The 19,332-nt window shown below is 40.9% G+C and overlaps 1 protein-coding gene and 2 pseudogenes across 1 annotated transcript; all 3 read right to left on the bottom strand.

Moving 5' to 3' along the window:
• Positions 1-233: 233 nt before the first annotated feature.
• Positions 234-3,808, bottom strand: LOC100586996 (putative olfactory receptor 7A2). The gene is made up of 2 exons (XM_030821770.1): positions 3,621-3,808; positions 234-1,176 (listed from the first exon to the last, which is right to left on the bottom strand). Exons 1-2 carry the CDS (start codon positions 3,806-3,808, stop codon positions 234-236), a joined length of 1,131 nt encoding a protein of 376 aa, XP_030677630.1.
• A 3,018-nt stretch (positions 3,809-6,826) lies between these two features.
• On the bottom strand, positions 6,827-7,807 carry LOC100587343 (annotated as a pseudogene).
• A 10,596-nt stretch (positions 7,808-18,403) lies between these two features.
• On the bottom strand, positions 18,404-19,332 carry LOC100587672 (annotated as a pseudogene).

Here is a 19,332-nt window from a genome sequence, read left to right as displayed (position 1 = left end):
CAACCTCGCCATATGGGTTCAAGCGATTCTCCTGCCTCAGCCTCTTGAGTGGCTGGGACTACAGGCATATGCCACTACGCCTGGCTAATTTTTGTATTTTTAGTAGAGATGGGGTTTCATCATGTTGGTCAGGCTGGTCTCGAAGTCCTGACCTCGTGATCTGCCCACTTCTGCCTCCCAAAGTGCTAGGATTACAGGCATGAGCCACTGTGCCCGGCCAAAAAATGGCTCTTTTATTGTTTCCCTCTGAAGAATTGTGTCAGAGCCCCCTTTATGTCTTTATTCCTCAGACTGTAAATGAAGGGGTTGAGCATGGGGGTGACCACAGTGTACATCACCGAGGCAACAGCAGTTGAGTGTGAGTTTTGGGTCATAGTAGAGCTAAGGTACACCCCTAGCCCTGTACCATAAAATATGGAGACAACTGAGAGGTGAGATGCACAGGTGGAAAATGCCTTGTACTTCCCCTGAGTTGACGAGACTGCACGCATGGAGGAAACTATCCTACAGTAAGAATAAAGGATCCCAAAAAGAGGACCACCGTCCAGCAGCACAGCTGCAAAATACATCACCACGTTGTTCACAAAGGTGTCAGAACAGGCAAGGTGGATCATCTCATTAAGTTCACAGAAAAAGTGAGGGATTTCCAAGTCTGTGCAGAAGGACAACTGCAATGTCATTAAGCTTTGTAACATGGAGTTTAGGACACTCATGATCCAGGACACCAGAACCAGCAGTCCACAGAGCTGAGGGTTCATGATGACCGTGTAGTGCAGGGGGTGACAGATGGCCACAAACCGGTCATAGGCCATCACGGTCAGCAGTAAGCTATCCAACACTATAAAGAGTACAAAAAAGCACATCTGGGTGATGCAACCTGCATAGGTGATGACTTTGCTCTGTGTCTGGATGTTCACCAACATCTTTGGGACCGTGGTGGAGGCAAAACAGATATCTACGAAGGACAGGTTGGAGAGGAAGAAGTACATGGGGGTGTGGAGGTGGGAGTCTGAGATTGTGGCCAGGATGATGAGCAGGTTCCCGAGCACGGTGACCAGGTACATGGACAGGAACAGCCCAAAGAGGAAGGGCTGCAATTCTGGTTTTTCTGAAAATCCTAGAAGAAGAAATTCTGAAATTTGTGTCTCATTCCCTGCTTTCACCTGGTTGATGTTTCTACCAAGAAAAAACCCAAACAAAAAAACACACAAGAAAGAAGAGAACATGAGAAAAACATGCATTGCAAACTTACCAGAAATGCTGTCATACATATTCTACAGTGAAGAAGCTATGTTTTATTTTATTTTTTGTTTTTATTTTTTTGAGATAGAGTTTTAATCTTGATGCCCAGGCTGGGGTGCAATGGCGCGATCTCAGCTCACTGCAACCTCTGCCTCCCAGGTTCAAGCGATTCTCCTATCTCAGCCTCCTGAGTAGCTAGGATTACAGGTGCATGCCACCATGACTGGCTAGTTTTTGTATTTTTAGTCAAGACTGGGTTTCACCATGTTGGCCAGGATGGTCTCAAACTCCTGACCTTAGGTGATTTACCCGCCTCGGCATCTCAAACTGCTGGGATTACAAGCATGGGAAGAAGTAGTATCTAAGGTTATGGTTTCATACTATATAATGATATAAGGATTCCAATATTTATGAGAAAGGTGGTCTTTAGTCAGATGATAAAGAATGATCACCAAATGATGGTCAAAGGTGATGCAACTTCTAAGAAGAGATCTAATACAAAAAGCCAAAAAGCACAATAAAAAACAAGAGAGAAAAAAAGTTGGAAATGCATGCATAAAAGACAATTTATTTGTCCAAAAGATGCAGAAGAACTTTCTACATTCATGCAGCAATGAGGGGAGCACACTACGATCAATGGATTTGGCTACACAATACTTCTAAGCTTTCACACATTTCCCTCAAATACATTGAAAGTTACATAACAGAGACATATGCCTTACATAAAAGACAAATGCCAAAATTGATGAAAAACTCCAAGTCTTATATTTTGATAAATGAAATAAAAACAGGATTAAAAATATTACAAACCCATTTTACAAAAGGAAAGTTCATGTACAATTTGCAATAGCTGTAAATGTCTAACAAATACACAGATATATTTAGCTTCACTAGTAAAAAAATGGCAAAGATTGCTAGTATATCACCTTTTCACCTATTAAATAAGTCTTTGATTTCATTTGAATGCTTAGCATGGGAGAAGACATTGCAAAATGTGTACCTCATGACTGCTATTGTCAGAGAGTGTTTGAAAGGAATTCATTGGTCTGGATCTTTCCCACCAATAAGGAAAGACAGTCAAATATGCCCCTTTTAAAAAACAAACAAACAAACAAACAAACAAATCCCTCTCTTCAGAGTATATCTCTCCACAGGTAAGTGACAGAGCAGGAGCACTGTCATCTTGGACAACCGCACTTTAAGTTCCAGCTCCTTTTCTAACCTCATGCATCTTAAGAAAATCACTTCTCTTCTAACAACAAGCAGCCAGAAAGAGCAGACAGTAAAAAACAGATAAGACAGCTCGGGCACAGAGGGAGGGGAAAGTCTCTTGGGTAACCACCAAACCTGGCTCTCCACAGTGGGCCCTAGTAAAACAGTGGGCTCTAATAAGCAGAATCCTTTCCCTTTAGGTGCACTAGATAGGGAAGCTAAAAGCAGACTTGGGGGGTATGCCTGCAGCTGCAAGAAGATGTATGGGAACAGACACAAAAACTCTGTCTCCAGGTAAGCAAGACAAAGAGGCACAGAAACATTCCAAGCCGGTGATAAGCTCTCTCGCCTTGAACCCTTAAAAACTCTTAGTCTGTAAGAGAGTGCCTTGGCTGGCGCAGTGGCTCACGTCTGTAATCCCAGCACTTTGGGAGGCTGAGGCAAGCAGATCATGACGTCAGGAGTTTGAGACCAGCCTGGTCAACATAGTGAAACCCTGTCTCTACTAAAAATACAAAAAATTAGCTGGGCGTGGTGGCAGGCACCTGTAGTCCCAGCTACTTGGGAGGCGGAGGCAGGAGAATCGCTTGAACCTGGGAGGCAGAGGTTGCAGTGAGCTGAGATTGCGCCACTGCACTTCAGCCTGGGCAACAGTGTGAGACTCTGTCTCAAAAAAAAAAAAAAAAAAAAAAGAAAGAGAGTACCTCTGACCTAACTCAGCCAGAAGCCCCTCTCAGGTTTGTTCTCCAAAATAAACCTGCCTTTGACTGTTGAGCCGCTTTTCATGTTTCTTTCCTCTTTCTTTAACTATTACAGTGGTACCCTATTTTTCATCTTCTCTTAATTGTAAAGATCCTTGGGCACGGATGCTACTTTTACTGGAGCCACTTTAATCCTCTCATTTCCTCTTCTAACTGGGCTTCTATTACTATTACTTCATTGTCAACAATCATCCTCCAATGCTGAATTCAATGTTCATATCTCTTTTTAGTATCCTAAGTAAATACCTGAATCAATTAATTAGTCAGGCAAGCTAGCAAACAACCACAATAATCTGTCCACTCTAGCATTGGTTGGTTTGGCTTTCAGGTGACCTTAGGTTCACGTTCACAGTTCCCATTCTCCCTGACCCTTTCCTGCAGCACCTGCTGGACTCTTGGACTTACCTTGACTGGTTTTCTGAAAGAAAAGCCTCCATGTGAAAGTGTGAATTCCTCCCTGAATGGTTGGTGGTGGAGATGGAAGCTCTGTGCCGAGATAAGACAGTAGGAGAAAGGAAAGCTTCAGTACCTGAGCCAGCAGATTTGGACTCCAAAAAGCACAAGTATGTCCCATCCAGCCCAAGGTTGCACATGCTGAGTGACAACAGCCAATGAGGTACTTACAGATTTGTATATCTGCTCATCAGGTACACTTCCTTTTGTTATTCCAACCCTGGGCAGACCATTTTCCTTTGGGATTTTACCCTGCACTGAAATGACTTTTTTCCTGCATTCTCTATTCCCAAGAGACCGTATTAAGCCTGCAATGAATCCAGTCTTTATTATTCATTCTCCATGGACTTGCTTGCCTTCCAGAGTTCTAACCTCCTAATGCCTTACTCTATTCCCCATTCCCGAGGGAAGGTTTTCTCCTAAGTCTAAACTAAGGAACTTGTCTTAACTATGTTCTTTGGGTCTCCAAGGTATCCACTTGTGATGGGTACACAGCCCTTGATATCTCCAGAATTATTGCTATTTTCCTCTTCAACAGGGGGATGAACTCTATTCCGATATTAAACCGTGAGTCCTGCATTTCTTGAATTCATGATGCTTTTGCCAAAACGATGAGAAATTTTGTACTTCTTAAAAAGGTTAAAGAGCTGTCATTTAATTCTTCATGTATAAAGCATCTGGTTATTCTTAAGAGATATATTTGGCTCTTTTTATGCAAGTTGCCCTGCGAATAGCACCTTCTAAAGATTATTTAATTTAATTTTTCAAAATTTATTTAAATTGACAGATAAAATCGTATGTATTTATCACATAAAACATCACATTTTGAGGTATATATACATTACAGAATGGTTAGGTCTAGCTAATGGATATATGTTTTACCTCACATAGTTATCATTTTTGTAGTGAAAACACTTAACATCCACTCTGTTAGCATTTTTCAGAAACGCCATGTATCATCATTAAATATAAAATCTTCATGCTGTACTATAGATCTGGTGAACATATTTTTCCTGGCTGCAATTTTGTATCCTTTGACAAGCATCTCCTCACTCCTCCTCCCACAACAGCTGTAGCCTCTGGTAGCCACTGTTCTACTCTATAATTCCATGAGATCAACTTTTCTGTATTCCATATGATTAAGATTGTGTGATATTTGTGTTTCTCTGCCTAGAATATTTCACTTAACATAATGCTCTGTAGGTTCATTCATTTTGTTGCAAATCACAGTATTTCCTTCTTACACAGGGCTGTATAGTATTCCATTATGTACATATGCCACATTTTAATATCCATTCATCCACTAAGGTACACTTAGATTGACTTCATATCTTGGCTATTGTGACACTGCAATAAACAGGAAAGTGCAGATATTTGTTTGATACACTATTGTCATTTCCATTGGATAAATACCCAGTAGTGGGATTCCTGAGTCATATTCTATTTTTAACTTTTTGAGGAACGTACATGCTGTTTTCCATAATGGCTATACTAATTTACATTCCATGAACAATGTATAAAATTTCGTCTTTCTCCATATCCTTGTCAGCATTTGTTATTTTTCCTGTCTGTTGATAATAGCCCTGTTAGCTAGGATGACGTGGTATCTCATTGTGGATTCAATTTGCATTTCCGTGATTTTGGGCACTTTTCATGGACCCTTGCACACTTGTATGTCTTCTTTTGAAAAAAGTGCCCTCAGGTCATTGCCAATTTATTGATCAAATTATTTTTTCCCACTGTTGAGTTTTAAAATACATTCCGGATAACCACTTTTCAGATGTATAGTTTGGAAATATTGTCTCTCATTCTACAGCTTTTCTCTTGGATCTGTCAATTATCTCCTTTGCTGTGCAGAGGATTTTTTAGTTTGATGTCATCCCATTCATCTATTTTTACTTTTGTAATCTATGCTTTTGAAGTTTTATTTTGAAAAATCTTTACCTTGACTAATTTTATGAAGCATATCCCATGTATTTTCTTCTAGTAGTTTCATAGTTTTTGGTATTCTGTTTAAATATTTATTTCATTTAAAGTTAATTTTTGTATATAGCAAGAAACAGGAATCTAGTTTCCTTTTTCTGAATGTGGATATCCAGTTTTCCCAGTAGCATTCATTAAAAAGACTGTCCTTTCGCCAATGTGTGTTCTTGGCACTTTTGTCTAAAATCAGTTGGCTGTAAATATGTGTGTTTATTTATGGGTTTTTGTCTCTATTCCTTTGGCCCATATGTATGTTTTTATGCCAGTACGAAGCTGGTTTAGGTACTATAGCTTCATAATATAGTTTGAAGTCAGATAGTGTGATGTCTCCAGCTTTGTTCTTTTGGTTCAACATTGTTTTAGCCATGTGGGGTCTGGAAAGAGTTGTATTTGCAGGAAGCACAGGAAAATTTTAGGTAGAATGAAGATGATGCAATAAAATTATATAGACTATACATCAAATTGTTCACTCAAATGAACAAACTTCATTACACATGGACACCAAGATTTCACACTCCAAATGTTCCAGAGTAAGTCCATGTATGAGTAAAGATTTTACTATGCCATAGTTAAGATAATCTCTGAGTCTGAGTCCAGATGAACTCAATCGACATATGCTAATTTGTCTGTTTAGGCTACACTTGAACCATAGATTTCATAAGCAATGTTTGTCTTCTTTGTTTTTAATAAGAAATATAGTAGGCATTTGGACGTGGAGATGACTAGAGAACAGGATCTTAATGAAGAGGATAAAATGCCACCACTGGCCATAAACACACTAGTATAGTAAAGTTTTACATTGTGAGGAGGAGCAGTTAAGGCAGCGATAGAGAAAGAAATGACAGACACAAACATAGAAAACTGTGGACTCAGTTATTCATCCACAATAAAATTATATTAATAGTTTTTGTAGTTGCCATTCTTGGTTCTTTTCGTGAATGCAACTCACCACTGCATGAGACCATCAGGAATCTCCACCTTGCTTCTGACCCTAGTCTGGGAATAACTTTGGGAAAGTAGGAAAATCACAAAGGAGAAAATGGTTGACTATCTGAGAGCTGGAAGCTTCTTAAAGAAAATGCATACATTTTACAAAGCAGTTATGATCACAGAGTGTGAAGGTCCAAGAAATTAATAGAAGGAGCCATTTCTACTTCCACAATCTGACTAATAAATCACAATTTCTGGGTCTGGGGCTTAGAGCTCTGGAAACAAAGGCCCTTCTTGAAAAACAGGTCTTTTACTGTTTTCCCTCTGAAGAATTGTGTCAGAGCCCCCTTTATGTCTTTATTCCTCAGACTGTAAATGAAGGGGTTTAGCATGGAGGTGACCACAGTGTACATCACCGAGGCTGTTGCACTTGTGTGTGAGTTGTGGGTAGCAGCAGAACTAAGGTACACACCTAGGCTCATACCATAAAATAAGGAGACAACTGAGAGGTGAGATGCATGGGTGGAAAATGCCTTGTACTTCCCCTGAGCTGATGAGATTGCACTCTTACAGTAAGAGTACAGGATCCCAGCGAGGGGACCACCGCCCAGCAGTGCTACTGAAAAATACATCACTATGCCATTAAGAAAGGTGTCAGAACAGGGAATGCAGATTATCTGATTAAGTTCACAGAAAAAGTGGGGGATTTCCAAGTCTGCACAGAAGGAAAGCGGCAGCACTATTAAACTTTGTAGCAAGGAATTCAGGGCACTCATGATCCAGGATGCCAGAACCAGCAGTCCACAGAGTCTGGGGTTCATGGTGACCGTGTAGTGCAGGGGGTGGCAGATGGCCACAAACCTGTCCTAGGCCTCCCCGGTCAGCATAAACATGTCCAGTTCTGCAGAGAATAGGAAAAAGCACATCTGGGTGAAGCAGCCTGCATAGCTGATGACTCTGTTCTGTGTCTGGATATTCACCAGCATCTTCGGGACAGTGGTAGACACAAAACAGATGTCTGCAAAGGACAGGTTGGAGAGGAAGAAGTACATGGGGGTGTGGAGGTGGGAGTCTGAGATTGTGGCCAGGATGATGAGCACGTGCCCCAGCACAGTGACCAGGTACATGGACAGGAACAGCCCAAAGAGGAAGGGCTGCAATTCTGGCTCCTCTGAAAGTCCCAGGAGAAGGAATTGTGAAATTTGTGTCTCATTCCTTGGTTTCATCTTGTTGATGTGACTTCCAAAAGAGAGAGAAAGAGAACATGACACAAGCATGCATTACAAACATATCAGAAATATTCTCACTTATATTCTACAGTCAAGAAGTTAATATCAGCCGGGTGCACTGGCTCATGCCTGTAATTCCAGCACTCTGGGAGGCCGAGGTAGGTGGATCACCTGAGTCAGGAGTTTGAGACCAGCCTGGGCAACATGGTGAAATCCCGTCTCTAGTAAAAAGCATTCTAAAATTTTAACGAGAAAATCTTTCATGCATATGGGGAATATATGGTGAAATTTGACATGTCCAAAGCACTGTCTAGACAATGAGTAAGTGGTGCTCTGAGGTCAGGAGTTTGAGACCAGCCTGGCTAACATGGCAAAACCCCGTCTCTACTAAAAATACAAAAAACAATTAGCCCGGCATCGTGACAAGTGCCTGTAACCCCAGCTACTCGGGAGGCTGAGACATGAGAATCGCTTGAACACAGGAAATGAAGGTTTTAGTGAGCTGAGATTGCGCCACTGCACTCCAGCCTAAGTGACAGAGTGAGATCCTGTCTTAAAAAAATAATAATAAAATGGCCGGGCACGGTGGCTCACGCCTGTAACCCCAGCACTTTGAGAGGACGAGGTGGGCGGATCATGAGGTCAGGAGTTAGAGACCAGCCTGACCAACATGGTGAAATGCTGTCTCTACTAATACCAATACATGCCTGGCTAATACAAAAATCAGCCGGGCATGGTGGTGCATACCTGTAATCCCAGTTACTCAGGAGGCTGAGGCAGGAGAATTGCTTGAACCTGGGAGGTGGAGGTTGGAGTGAGCCAAGATGTCGTGATTGCACTCCAGCCTGAGTGACAGAACGAGACTGTCTTAAATAATGATAATAATAATAATAATAATAAAATAAAACAAAAAATAAATAAATAACTCCCTAATATTTAATGATGAATGAAAAATATAAGCATGTTTTTAAAATGCCATCCATGATGTCAGATGGTGATGCATCCTATGAAGAAGGAGGTTAGAAGGAAACAGTGGATGGGGTATTAGATTTTACCAGATGTTCAGACAGGACCAACAGAGAAGGTGACAATTGAAGAGAGACCATAATGAAGACAGGGTGGGGGTCACTGTGTTCCCTGCAGAAGTGTGTGCAACGTAGAAGAAATGATCAATGAAAGACCCCGAGGAATGTGCTTCTTTCAGATATTCTAGGACTGCGAAGAAGACAGTGTGGCCGGGGAATGAGCAAGAGGTGAGGGCTGTCGGAGGATGTTGGAGAAGGAAGTGTCCTCATAGCTGCTGAAACTTGAAGACACAAGGGTTCCTCTGTCCAGATATTGATGCATTTTCACTGTATTAATTTGGCTGCAAAGGTGTTTCATGAATTGCAATGCATGCCCATTCTGCTTCCTGATATTTTCTTGAGATTTGACTTTTATCTGATGGGTTACCTTTTGAAACACAGAGCTCCGGCTCCCTATGTCTGAAACCTCTGCTCACCCTGAATTAGTACGTACACACACACACACACACACACACAACGCATCCACACATGCAGCCATGGCTTCCTGGAGCCATGTTACTCCCTCATGCTTCTCATCCCACTCACAGTATTAGAAAGGAATGGATACCAGCCAAGTTCTTAATATCAAGTTATCTTTCCCCAAGAGGATACAAATGTGGTACCTAGAAGTTCCAGTTTGGAAACTTCCCATGCATATGGAACCTTGAGGTTCCATTTTGGGATGGCCTTTTCCTACTTATGTTTAAAGAATAAAAATCTGCTTAATAAGCAGAGAGGTGGCTGGCTTGGTGGCTCATGCCTGTAATCCTAGCACTTTGGGAGGCCGAGACGGGTGGATCACCTGAGGTCAGGAGTTCAAGACCAACCTGGACAACGTGGTGAAACCCCCGTCTACTAAAAATACAAAAATTAGCCAGGCGTGGTGGTGTGTGCCTGTAATCCCAGCTACCTGGGAGGCTGAGGCAGGAGAATAGCTGGAACCCAGGAAGCAGGGGCTGCAGTGAGCTGAGATCACGCCACTGCACTCCAGCCTGGGTGACAAAACGAGACTCTGTCTCAAAATAAAAAATGAAAACAAAACCAAGAGGCAGAGAGAGAAAATTGATTGGAACTGAAGGCAAAAATTATCTACTAAGCTCATATAGTCCCTGAGAGACCTTAAGGAAGAAAAAGCTTCCTTAGTTTTGGAACCATTCCAACTTTTCTTATATCCCTGAGGCCCAGCAAAAATCAGAAAAGACAAAGGGAAATTTACCAAATATCAAACGTGGTGATGTCTTTTCTGTGTCAAGATACTGAGGGATTGAAAGCCCCTAGGGGAAAAAAAAATGAACAAATGATAAAAATCAATTATTCAAAAAGGAAGTACAAAAGGAACCCCTGGGTCAGCTTATTTATTGTGTCGGGGTCTGTCCTGTGCATTGTACGATGTTTGTCGGCTTCCCTGTTCTCTACTGACGCTCCCCAGGGTGACAGCCAAACCAGTCATTGCTCAATGTCCCCTGGGGGACAATATTACCCCTGGGTGAGAACCAATTTTTAACATAAAAATCACAAAATATTTCCATACCTTTTATCAACTGAGAAAGGACAAGGGAAGATGAGCTTTAAACAAACAAACAAACAAAAAAAACTATAGCCAAACATAAAAAGCACATGTGTTATGCATAACACACTACTCAACCTCTGTATAAACCTTTGTGTAAAGAGAAGGTTTATGAAAAACTAAAATCTTATGGAAAATAGAATATGAGTGAGAATGCTATTAGGTTAAGAACAGTTATTTCATTTTATGGCTGCATAGTATTCCATGGTGTATGTCCTTTGCAGGGACATCAATAAAGTTGGAAACCATTATCCTCAGCAAACTAACATAGGAACAGAAAACCAAACACCACACCTTCTCACTTATCAGTGGGAGCTGAACAACGAGAATACATGGACACAGGGAGGGGAACAACACACACTGGGGTCTGCTAGGGGGTGGGGTGGTGGGAGGGAGCGCATTAGGAAAAATAACTAATGTGTGCTGAGCTTGATACCTAGGTGATGGGCTGATAGGTGCAGCAAACCATCATGGCACATGTTTACTATGTAACAAACCTGCACATCCTGCACATGTACCCCAGAACTAAAAATAAAAATTAAAAAAGAATAGTTATTTCAAAACAGCTGTATGAAACAACACAGGAGGAAAGTCTGAAAAAATCTTACAGAAAAATTTGACGGTAATAATTTACTGACATAAAAATGCACCACTAATTCACGGTCAAATCGCCTCTTCTTGGAAACTGAAGAATATAACAGGAAAATGCTTAAAATGTGGGGAGGAAACAGTATCTAAGGTTATAATTTCATATTATATAAACATATAAAGCTTCAAATGTTTAGGAGAGATAAAAGTGAGGTTTAGTCAGATGATAACAAGCCAGATTAGGACTCCAAAAGGAAAGCATGTCCCATCAAGCCCAAGGTAGCATGTGCTGAGGGACAGCAGCAGGGGAGAAATGTACAGCTTTGTGCATCTGCTCATTAGGCAAACTTTCTCCCGTTACTCCAGCCTTGAGCAGATCATGTCCCCGTGAGACATTGCTCTGTATGGAACTTTTTTATTTTTCTTGCATTTTCTGTATCTAAGACACCAGATTAAAAGAGAGGTGAATCCAGTTTTATTACTTCTTCACTATGGACCTGCTTGCCTTCCAGAAATGTAATCCGTTAACACTGTATCCCAATCCTGGGGGAAGGTTTTCTCCACAGTCTAAACTGAGGAGCCTGGCTTTGATTAGATCCCTTGGATCTGCAGAGCATTGACTGTGATGGGAACACAGACATTGATACCTCCAGAGAATGACTCTTCCCCTCTTCAACAAGGGAGTGAACTGTGTTCTCTTGATAGAAAACCAAGAGTTCTATATTGCTTGGCTTCATGATTCCTTTGGCAAAACAATGTAATTTTGTATACTCCCTCAACCATACATCTCTACATACACAAAAAAATTAAATATTATTCAGGAAAGTTAGTAGAAAAAAAAATCTTCCAATTTATTGTTTGAAAGAATGCAATCAAAATAATAAAAAAAAAACCCTCAGAAACCAGAACATAAAAGCATAGAACATACATAATTTGCAATGGAGAAAATTAAAGCTACTAAACCCTCAGATAGAGTATACTCAGCCTCAACAGAAAGTGAGGCTTCAAACTTAGATGACAGGTTGATAAGTGCAGCCAACCACCACGGCACATGTATACCTCTGTAACAAACCTGCACGTTTAGCAAATGTATCCCAGAAGCTAAATAAAGTAAAATAAATAAATACATAAATAAGAAAGTCATGGCAAGTAAAAACTCTTTAGTGTTCCCATTTTGACCTATCAAGTAACATTTATTTTATTCAGGTGAATATTTAACGAGAGAGAGAAGATACTGCAAAATGTCTGTCTTGTGAACTACTGTTGCGAGGTAGTATTTGTAAGCAGTCCATTGGTCTAGATCTTTCTAATGAATACAGAAACATGCTCCAATACACTCATCTTCATTTTAAAAATAAGCCCTCAATTCATTGCACATCCATCCACACCGATATTCTACATTCTACTCTCCTACTTCTTTTTTTGTTTGTTCGTTTGTTTTTGAGACAGAGTTTCTCCGTTGTGCCCATGGCATGATCTCAGCTAACTGCAACCCCCGCCTCCTGGATTCAAGCGATTCTACTGCCTCAGCCTCCCGAGTAGCTGGGACTACAGATGTGCGCCACCACACCCGGCCAATTTTGTAATTTTAGTAGAGATGGGGTTTCACCATGTTGGTCAGATTGGTCTTGAACTCCTGACCTCAGGTGATCCACCTGCCTCGGCCTCCCAGAGTGCTGGGATTACAGGTGTGAGCCACCATGCTTGGCCCCTTTCCTACTTCTTTAACTGCAAACCTCCTAGGTTCTAACTTTACTGGAACCACCTTATGTCTTCCATTCCTTCTTCAGTCTCATCCAGTTGAACCTCCATATCCCTCAGTTAATTGTCAACAACAACCCCTGCATTGCTGAGTCTTACAGACACATTTTAACATATAAAGTAAATAAATTATAAATTAGTCAACCAGGCAAACAAACACACATGAATCTCTCACCTGGCTTGATACTAGGTGACCTCAGGTAAATGTTCTTGGCTTCCATTCTCTTTGAACATTTCCTGCAGTACTTTCTGGGGGTCTCAGACTCACATGTATGGGGTCTCAGAGATGAAGGTCTCTGTGTGGAAGTTTAAATTCCTCCCTGGGTAGTTGATGATGCAGACTGAAGCTCTGTCTCCAGACAGACAAAAGGACAGAGTTAAGCATCAGCCCCATAGCCAGACTTAGGACTACAAAAGAATCAACCACACCCCATCCAGCCCAGGGTTGTCTAATCCCAGGGACAACAGCAGATGAAATATTTACAGCTCCTAATATCTGCTAGCGAGATATATTTCCCCGTTGTTACCCTAAGCCTGGAGCATCTGATTTCCCTGTGGAACACTGATGTGGAAAGAAAGAAAGATTTCCTACTGATTCTCTGTTCCCAAGAGAATCAAGTTAGAAGTCACGTGAATCCAGTCTTCATTACTCCTTCTCTTTGAACTCTGTGCCTTCCAGAGGTCTAAGTACCATTGCACCTTTTCACAGCCCTCAATTAAAGTGTTCTCCAAAGTGTAAGGCTGAGTACCTGGTCTTTTCTAGATCCCTTGGATATTCAAATCATTGACTTGTGTTTGGAACATAGCTGTTGACATCTCCAGACCATTGCTCTTTCCTCATCAAAAGGGAGAGAACTTTGTTTATTTGTCATAAAGCCATGGGCATTTACTATAGTCCTTGGCTTCCTGATGCTTTTGACAAAGCAATGAGCAGTTTCTTGCTTGTAAACACACAAGCATCAAAGTACAACTTATCATTCAGTCCTTCCTTTATAAAACATTTGGTAATCATAAGAGATATACTTAAAACTTTGTAGACATCATGGAATAAGTTAGAATCTTATATGGTTTGTCTCATTTAATATCACATGTAATGTGTCTCATTTTTATACATCTTCGTTCTATGAGGTCAAACGATTAGACGCCTCTTTCTGCATTTTTGGGATTTTGGTTAAGGTGAGTTAGTGACCTACCCAAAGTTATGAACCAAGTAAGGGAACGGATTTGATCAGAACGACATCCAGATGTTTCCAGTTGTCACATCTAGGTTACTGACTTTTCTTTACTTTCTTCTTTTCTCCCGTTTTTTTTTTTTTTTTTTTGAGACCGAGTTTCACTCTTGTCACCCAGGCTGGAGTGCAATGGTGCGATCTCTGCTCACTGCAATCTCTGCTTCCTGGGTTCAAGTCGTTCTTCTGCCTCAGCCTCCAGGGTAGCTAGGATTACAGGCATGTGCCACCATGCCGGGGTAATTTTTCTATTTTTAGTAGAGACAGGGTTTCACCATGTTGGGTAGGCTGGTCTCCAACTCCTGACCTCAAATGACTCACCCGCCTCAGCCTCCCAAAGCACTGGGATTACAGGTGTGAGCCACCATACTGGGCCAGGTTGCTGATTTTCAACCAGGGGTGTTTGTGCTCCAGGAATATTAGGAAATGTTTGGATACACTTTTGGTTGTCACATGTGGGGAAGTGCTACTTACCGGCACAATTGTAGATTGAAACCGGAAAGCTGCTCAACATCCTACAATGCACAGGACAGCCCACAGCAGAAAGAATTAATGCAAACAAATGTGGACACTGGGGAGGCAGAGACTATTCCAGTCCAGAACTTCCCTCATTTCACTGTATGTATGAATCACCTAGGGTTCTTGTTCAAATGTCGATTCTAATTTCAGACATCTGGGACTGGTCCCAACATTCTGTACTTTTGACAGTTTTGCTGTTGGTGTTGATGCTATTCATCCTGTTCTGCAGAACACTCTTTGAGGATCGAGGCTGTGGTCCAGTGTTAGAGGCAGGTATACATATTTTGAGGCTTTTTCTACCAAGAATCCTACCATGCTCCTCATGTCTGATTTAGGAGGTCAAATGTTGGACTCGGGAGCTCAGCTTTTGCATAATTGAGTTTACTTACACGTGTGTCTTGAATACTTACGGAATGACAGGAAATGAAACTTCTAGAAGTTCCACTTACCTTATGAAGTTTAGGTGAGAAGGAAGTAATACTTCAAAGCTCATTGGAAGTTAGTTGGCACAGAGCAGGTGTTCAATGGATAGCAGATATTTGGACAATGTCCCAGTTTCCCAATTACTAGGCTCATTGTGACACCAGAAAGGTTTCTTGCTACAGTCTAGCACTGTCCTGCTTTGAGGAGACAGCATGTTGTGATCATGAAGGGAGACCTCCTTCCAGGACCCTGCACAGGGAGGAGAGTCCAGAGAGTCTATCATTCTGTGCTTTGTTGAACATAAGATCATTGTCTCTGTCACCCTCATGCTGGCTCCAAATACTCACAATAGATACGTCTGACTCTTTTAACTATCTTCTACTTTTGAGAAAATCTGTAAAGCTGATGTTTCTTAGTGTATCAAATTATCCACCTAATCTTCTAGGAACTCTTCCAACTCTTCATGGAAATCTTATCTTCCTTGCTTCTAGGTGATAGCATATAATTCATACACATTTAATGTATACTGAAGTATAAAATGCTTGCATGTCTGTTTTTCTCCCGGTAGATAATTATTTTCCACTTATTTGTTAACTCTTGTATTGCCTTTAGGAGGATCAGTCTTCTCCACCTTTGGCTCTGGATTTTGATGATGCCTCAACTGGGAGAAGTGTAACACCTACGATGATTGAGACATGCTTTGTCTGATAGGATGTGAGTGGTCATGAGATGTTCAATCTGTAAGAAGAAGCTGTAAGAGGCATTGTGAGATGACACCACTTCTGTTGCTCTTCCTCTTTCAAATTGTCCTCGCTCTATTATTTAAAAGTCCAATAATAACAGATGCTGGTGAGAATCTGGAGAAAAGGAAATACTTCCACACTGCTTTTGGGAATGTAGATTAGTTCAGACATTGTGGAAAGCAGTTTCGCAGTTCTCAAAGACCTTAAAACAGGATTACCACTTCACTCAGAAATTCTATTATTGGATATACACCCAAAGGAATGTAAATCGTTCTACTATAAAGACATATACATACATATGTTCATCACAGCACTATTCACAATAACAAAGACATGGAATCAACCTGAATGTCCATCAATAGTAGACTGAATAAAGAAGATGTGGTACATATACAACATAGAATACTACAGAGTCGTCAAAAAGAATGAGACTGTGTCCTTTGCGACAACATGGTTGGAGCTGGAGGCCATAATTCCTAGCAAACTAACATAGGAACAGAAAGCCAAATCCCACATATTCTCATTTACAAGTGGGAGCTAAATAATGAGAACACATGGACACAAAGAGGGGAACAACAGATACTGGGGCCTCCTTGAGTGTTGAGGGTGGCAGGAGGGTGAGGATAAAAAAAACTATGTATCAGATATGCTTATTAACCGGGTGACAAAATACTCTGTACACCAAACCCTCACAACAAACAGTTTGCTTATATAGCAAACCTGCACATGTACCCCTGAACCTAAAATAAAAGTTAAAAAAAATTGTCCTTACTGCCCAACATTCAAGAGCTAATTAAGCTTGGATAGTCCTATGGCTGAATATTTTTGTCCTGTCCAGGATATATATGTCCTAATCCCCAATGAGAAAACTTCCACAATGTAGACTCGGATGTGATTTTTTAAAAGCATGACTTTAAATCATTTATTATTGGGATGTTTTGTTACACAGCATTAGATTACTGATACGATAATCAAAGCATAACTAAAGATATTCAGAATTATCTTTTGTTAGGTGTCAGATTCTTTTGTTTTTTAGTTTTTTATTGGATTCAGGGTATACAGAATATTCTGTTGGCTCTTATTTTTTTCTGGTGCTTTTTCTGATATCTGAAAGCAGTGTTCATAATTATATGGATATTTATATTTACTTCACATAACTGTATCGTAGGACGACTACTTTTAGATTTCCTCTAGGTAACAAGGAGAGTTTGGCAGGACATGTATATTTTTGCTGAAACAAATTGCAACCTAGAATCGCAAGTCTCTAATCTCACATGCAATACTGGGAAGAAATTCAAGCTCTTGTGTGAGTTATCATTTGATCATGAAGACTGAAGAGAGTTTGGTGTATAAAAGAGACAAAGCAAGTGATGATACAGTAAATACACAAATCCTTCACTTACCTCCAGTTTAATGCTTATGATACAATTTATGAAAGGAAGAGATATTTTTAGAACAATGCAAGAAGTCATATTTGTAGCACTGGAAACTTTTTATCAGAAACAGTAGGATGATGCAATCAAATAATATAGATCGTGACACCATATCCTTTACCTAAATGAACAAACCTCATTACCCATGGACAACAAGCTTCCACCCTGTAATGAGTTGTATTAGTCCGTTTTCACACTGCTGATAAAGACATGCCCAAGACTGGGTAATTTATAAAGAAAAAGAAGTTTAATGGACTCACAGTTCCACGTGGCTGGGGAGGCCTCGCAATCACAGCAGAAGGCAAAAGGCATGTCTTACATGGCGGCAGGCAAGACAGCATGTGCAGGGGATCTCCCCTTTATAAAACCATCAGATCTCATGAGACTTATTCACTACCATGTGAACAGCATGGGAAAGACCTGCCCCTGTGATTCAATTACCTCCCACCGTGTCCCTCCCATGACACAAGGGAATTATGGGAGCTACAATCAAGATGAGATTTGGGTGGAGACACAGACAAACCATATCATACACCATCAAAAACAAATCTTCCATGGTAATCACTGCATGACCGAAAATTTTAGTCCATCATATTTAAGGTCATCTCTGAATCTGAGGCCATATGAAGTCAATTGGTTCATGCAAATGTGTCTTTCTGTGTAGGCTACACTATAACATGTATGTTATAAGTAATATATGCCTTCCTCCTCTTTACCAGGGAATATAGTAGGCAGTGTGGACACTGAGCTGGATAGCAGACAGGATCCTACTGAGGAGAATAAAATGCCATGACGATTATAAACACACCAGCATGATAAAGTTTACATAATCGGGAAGAGCAGTAAAGGTAGTAAGAAATGAAGGACTCAGAAGTAAAAAACTGTGGTCTCAGATATTCATCTATAATATGATTATACCAATGACCTCACATTTGCCAAGTGCAATGGATTTTTTAGGACTGATACAACTCTCTAGTGTATTAGACAAATAGGAATCTCCAAAAGTGTTTTACCCTGGTTTGGAAATAACTTTGGGAAATTAGGAAAATGACAAACAAAAAATCAGTTGGATATCAGAGCAGAAAGCTTTCTAAAGAAATAGCATAAATCTGACACAGCACTTGAGAACAAGGAAATTAAAACTCTAGAAACTGAATAGAAGCAGAACATTCTCTTTCCCTCCTTCCATGATCTGATTCGTGAATCACAATGTTTGAGTTTGGTTAGAGCTTTGAAATCACATGTACTTCTTGAAAGATGCTCATTTTATTTCTTCCTGCTGAAGAATTGTTTTAGAGCCCTCTTTATGTCTTTATTCCTCAGACTGTAGAGGAAGGGGTTCAGCATGGGGGTGACCACAGTGTACACCACCGAGGCTGTTGCACTTGAGAGTGAGTTGTGGGTTGCAGCAGAACTAAGGTACACCCCTAGGCTCGTACAATAAAATAAGGAGACAACTGAGAGGTGCGATGCACAGGTGCAAAATGCCTTGTACTTCTCCTGAGCTGATGACATTGCACGTATGGAGGAAACTATCTTACACTAAGAGTACAGGATCCCAGTGAAACATCCCCCACCTAGAAGCACAGCTGACAAATACATCACCACGTCATTAAGAAAGGTGTCAGAACAGGCACTGCGGATTATCTGATTAAGTTCACAGAAAAAGTGGGGGATTTTCAAGTCTGTACAAAGGAACAGTGGCAACACCATTAAGCTTTCTATCAAGGAATTCAGGGCATTCATGATCCAGGACGCCAGAACCAGCAGTCCACAGAGCCGAGGGTTCATGATGACCGTGTAGTTCACGGGGTGACAGATGGCCACAAACCAGTCATAGGCCATCACGGTCAGGAGTAAGCTGTCCAACACTATAAAAAGTACAAAGAAGGACATCTGGGTGATGCAACCTGCATAGGTGATGACTTTGCTCTGTGTCTGGATGTTTGACAGTGTCTTTGGGACCGTGGTGGAGGTAACACAGATGTCTCCAAAGCCAGGTTAGAGAGGAAGAAGTACATGGGGGTGTGGAGGTGGGAATCAGAGCTGATGGCCAGGATGATGAGCAGGTTTCCAAACACAGTTGTCAGATAGATGGAGAGGAAGAGTCCAAACATAACAGGCTGCAATTCTGGTTCCTCTGAAAGTCCCAGAAGAAGAAATCCTAAAATCCTTGTATCATTCTCTGGTTCCAT

Source organism: Nomascus leucogenys, chromosome 10 (genome assembly GCF_006542625.1).
Source record: "Nomascus leucogenys isolate Asia chromosome 10, Asia_NLE_v1, whole genome shotgun sequence".
NCBI lineage: Eukaryota > Metazoa > Chordata > Mammalia > Primates > Hylobatidae > Nomascus > Nomascus leucogenys.
This window is presented reverse-complemented; position numbering and strand designations above follow the sequence as displayed.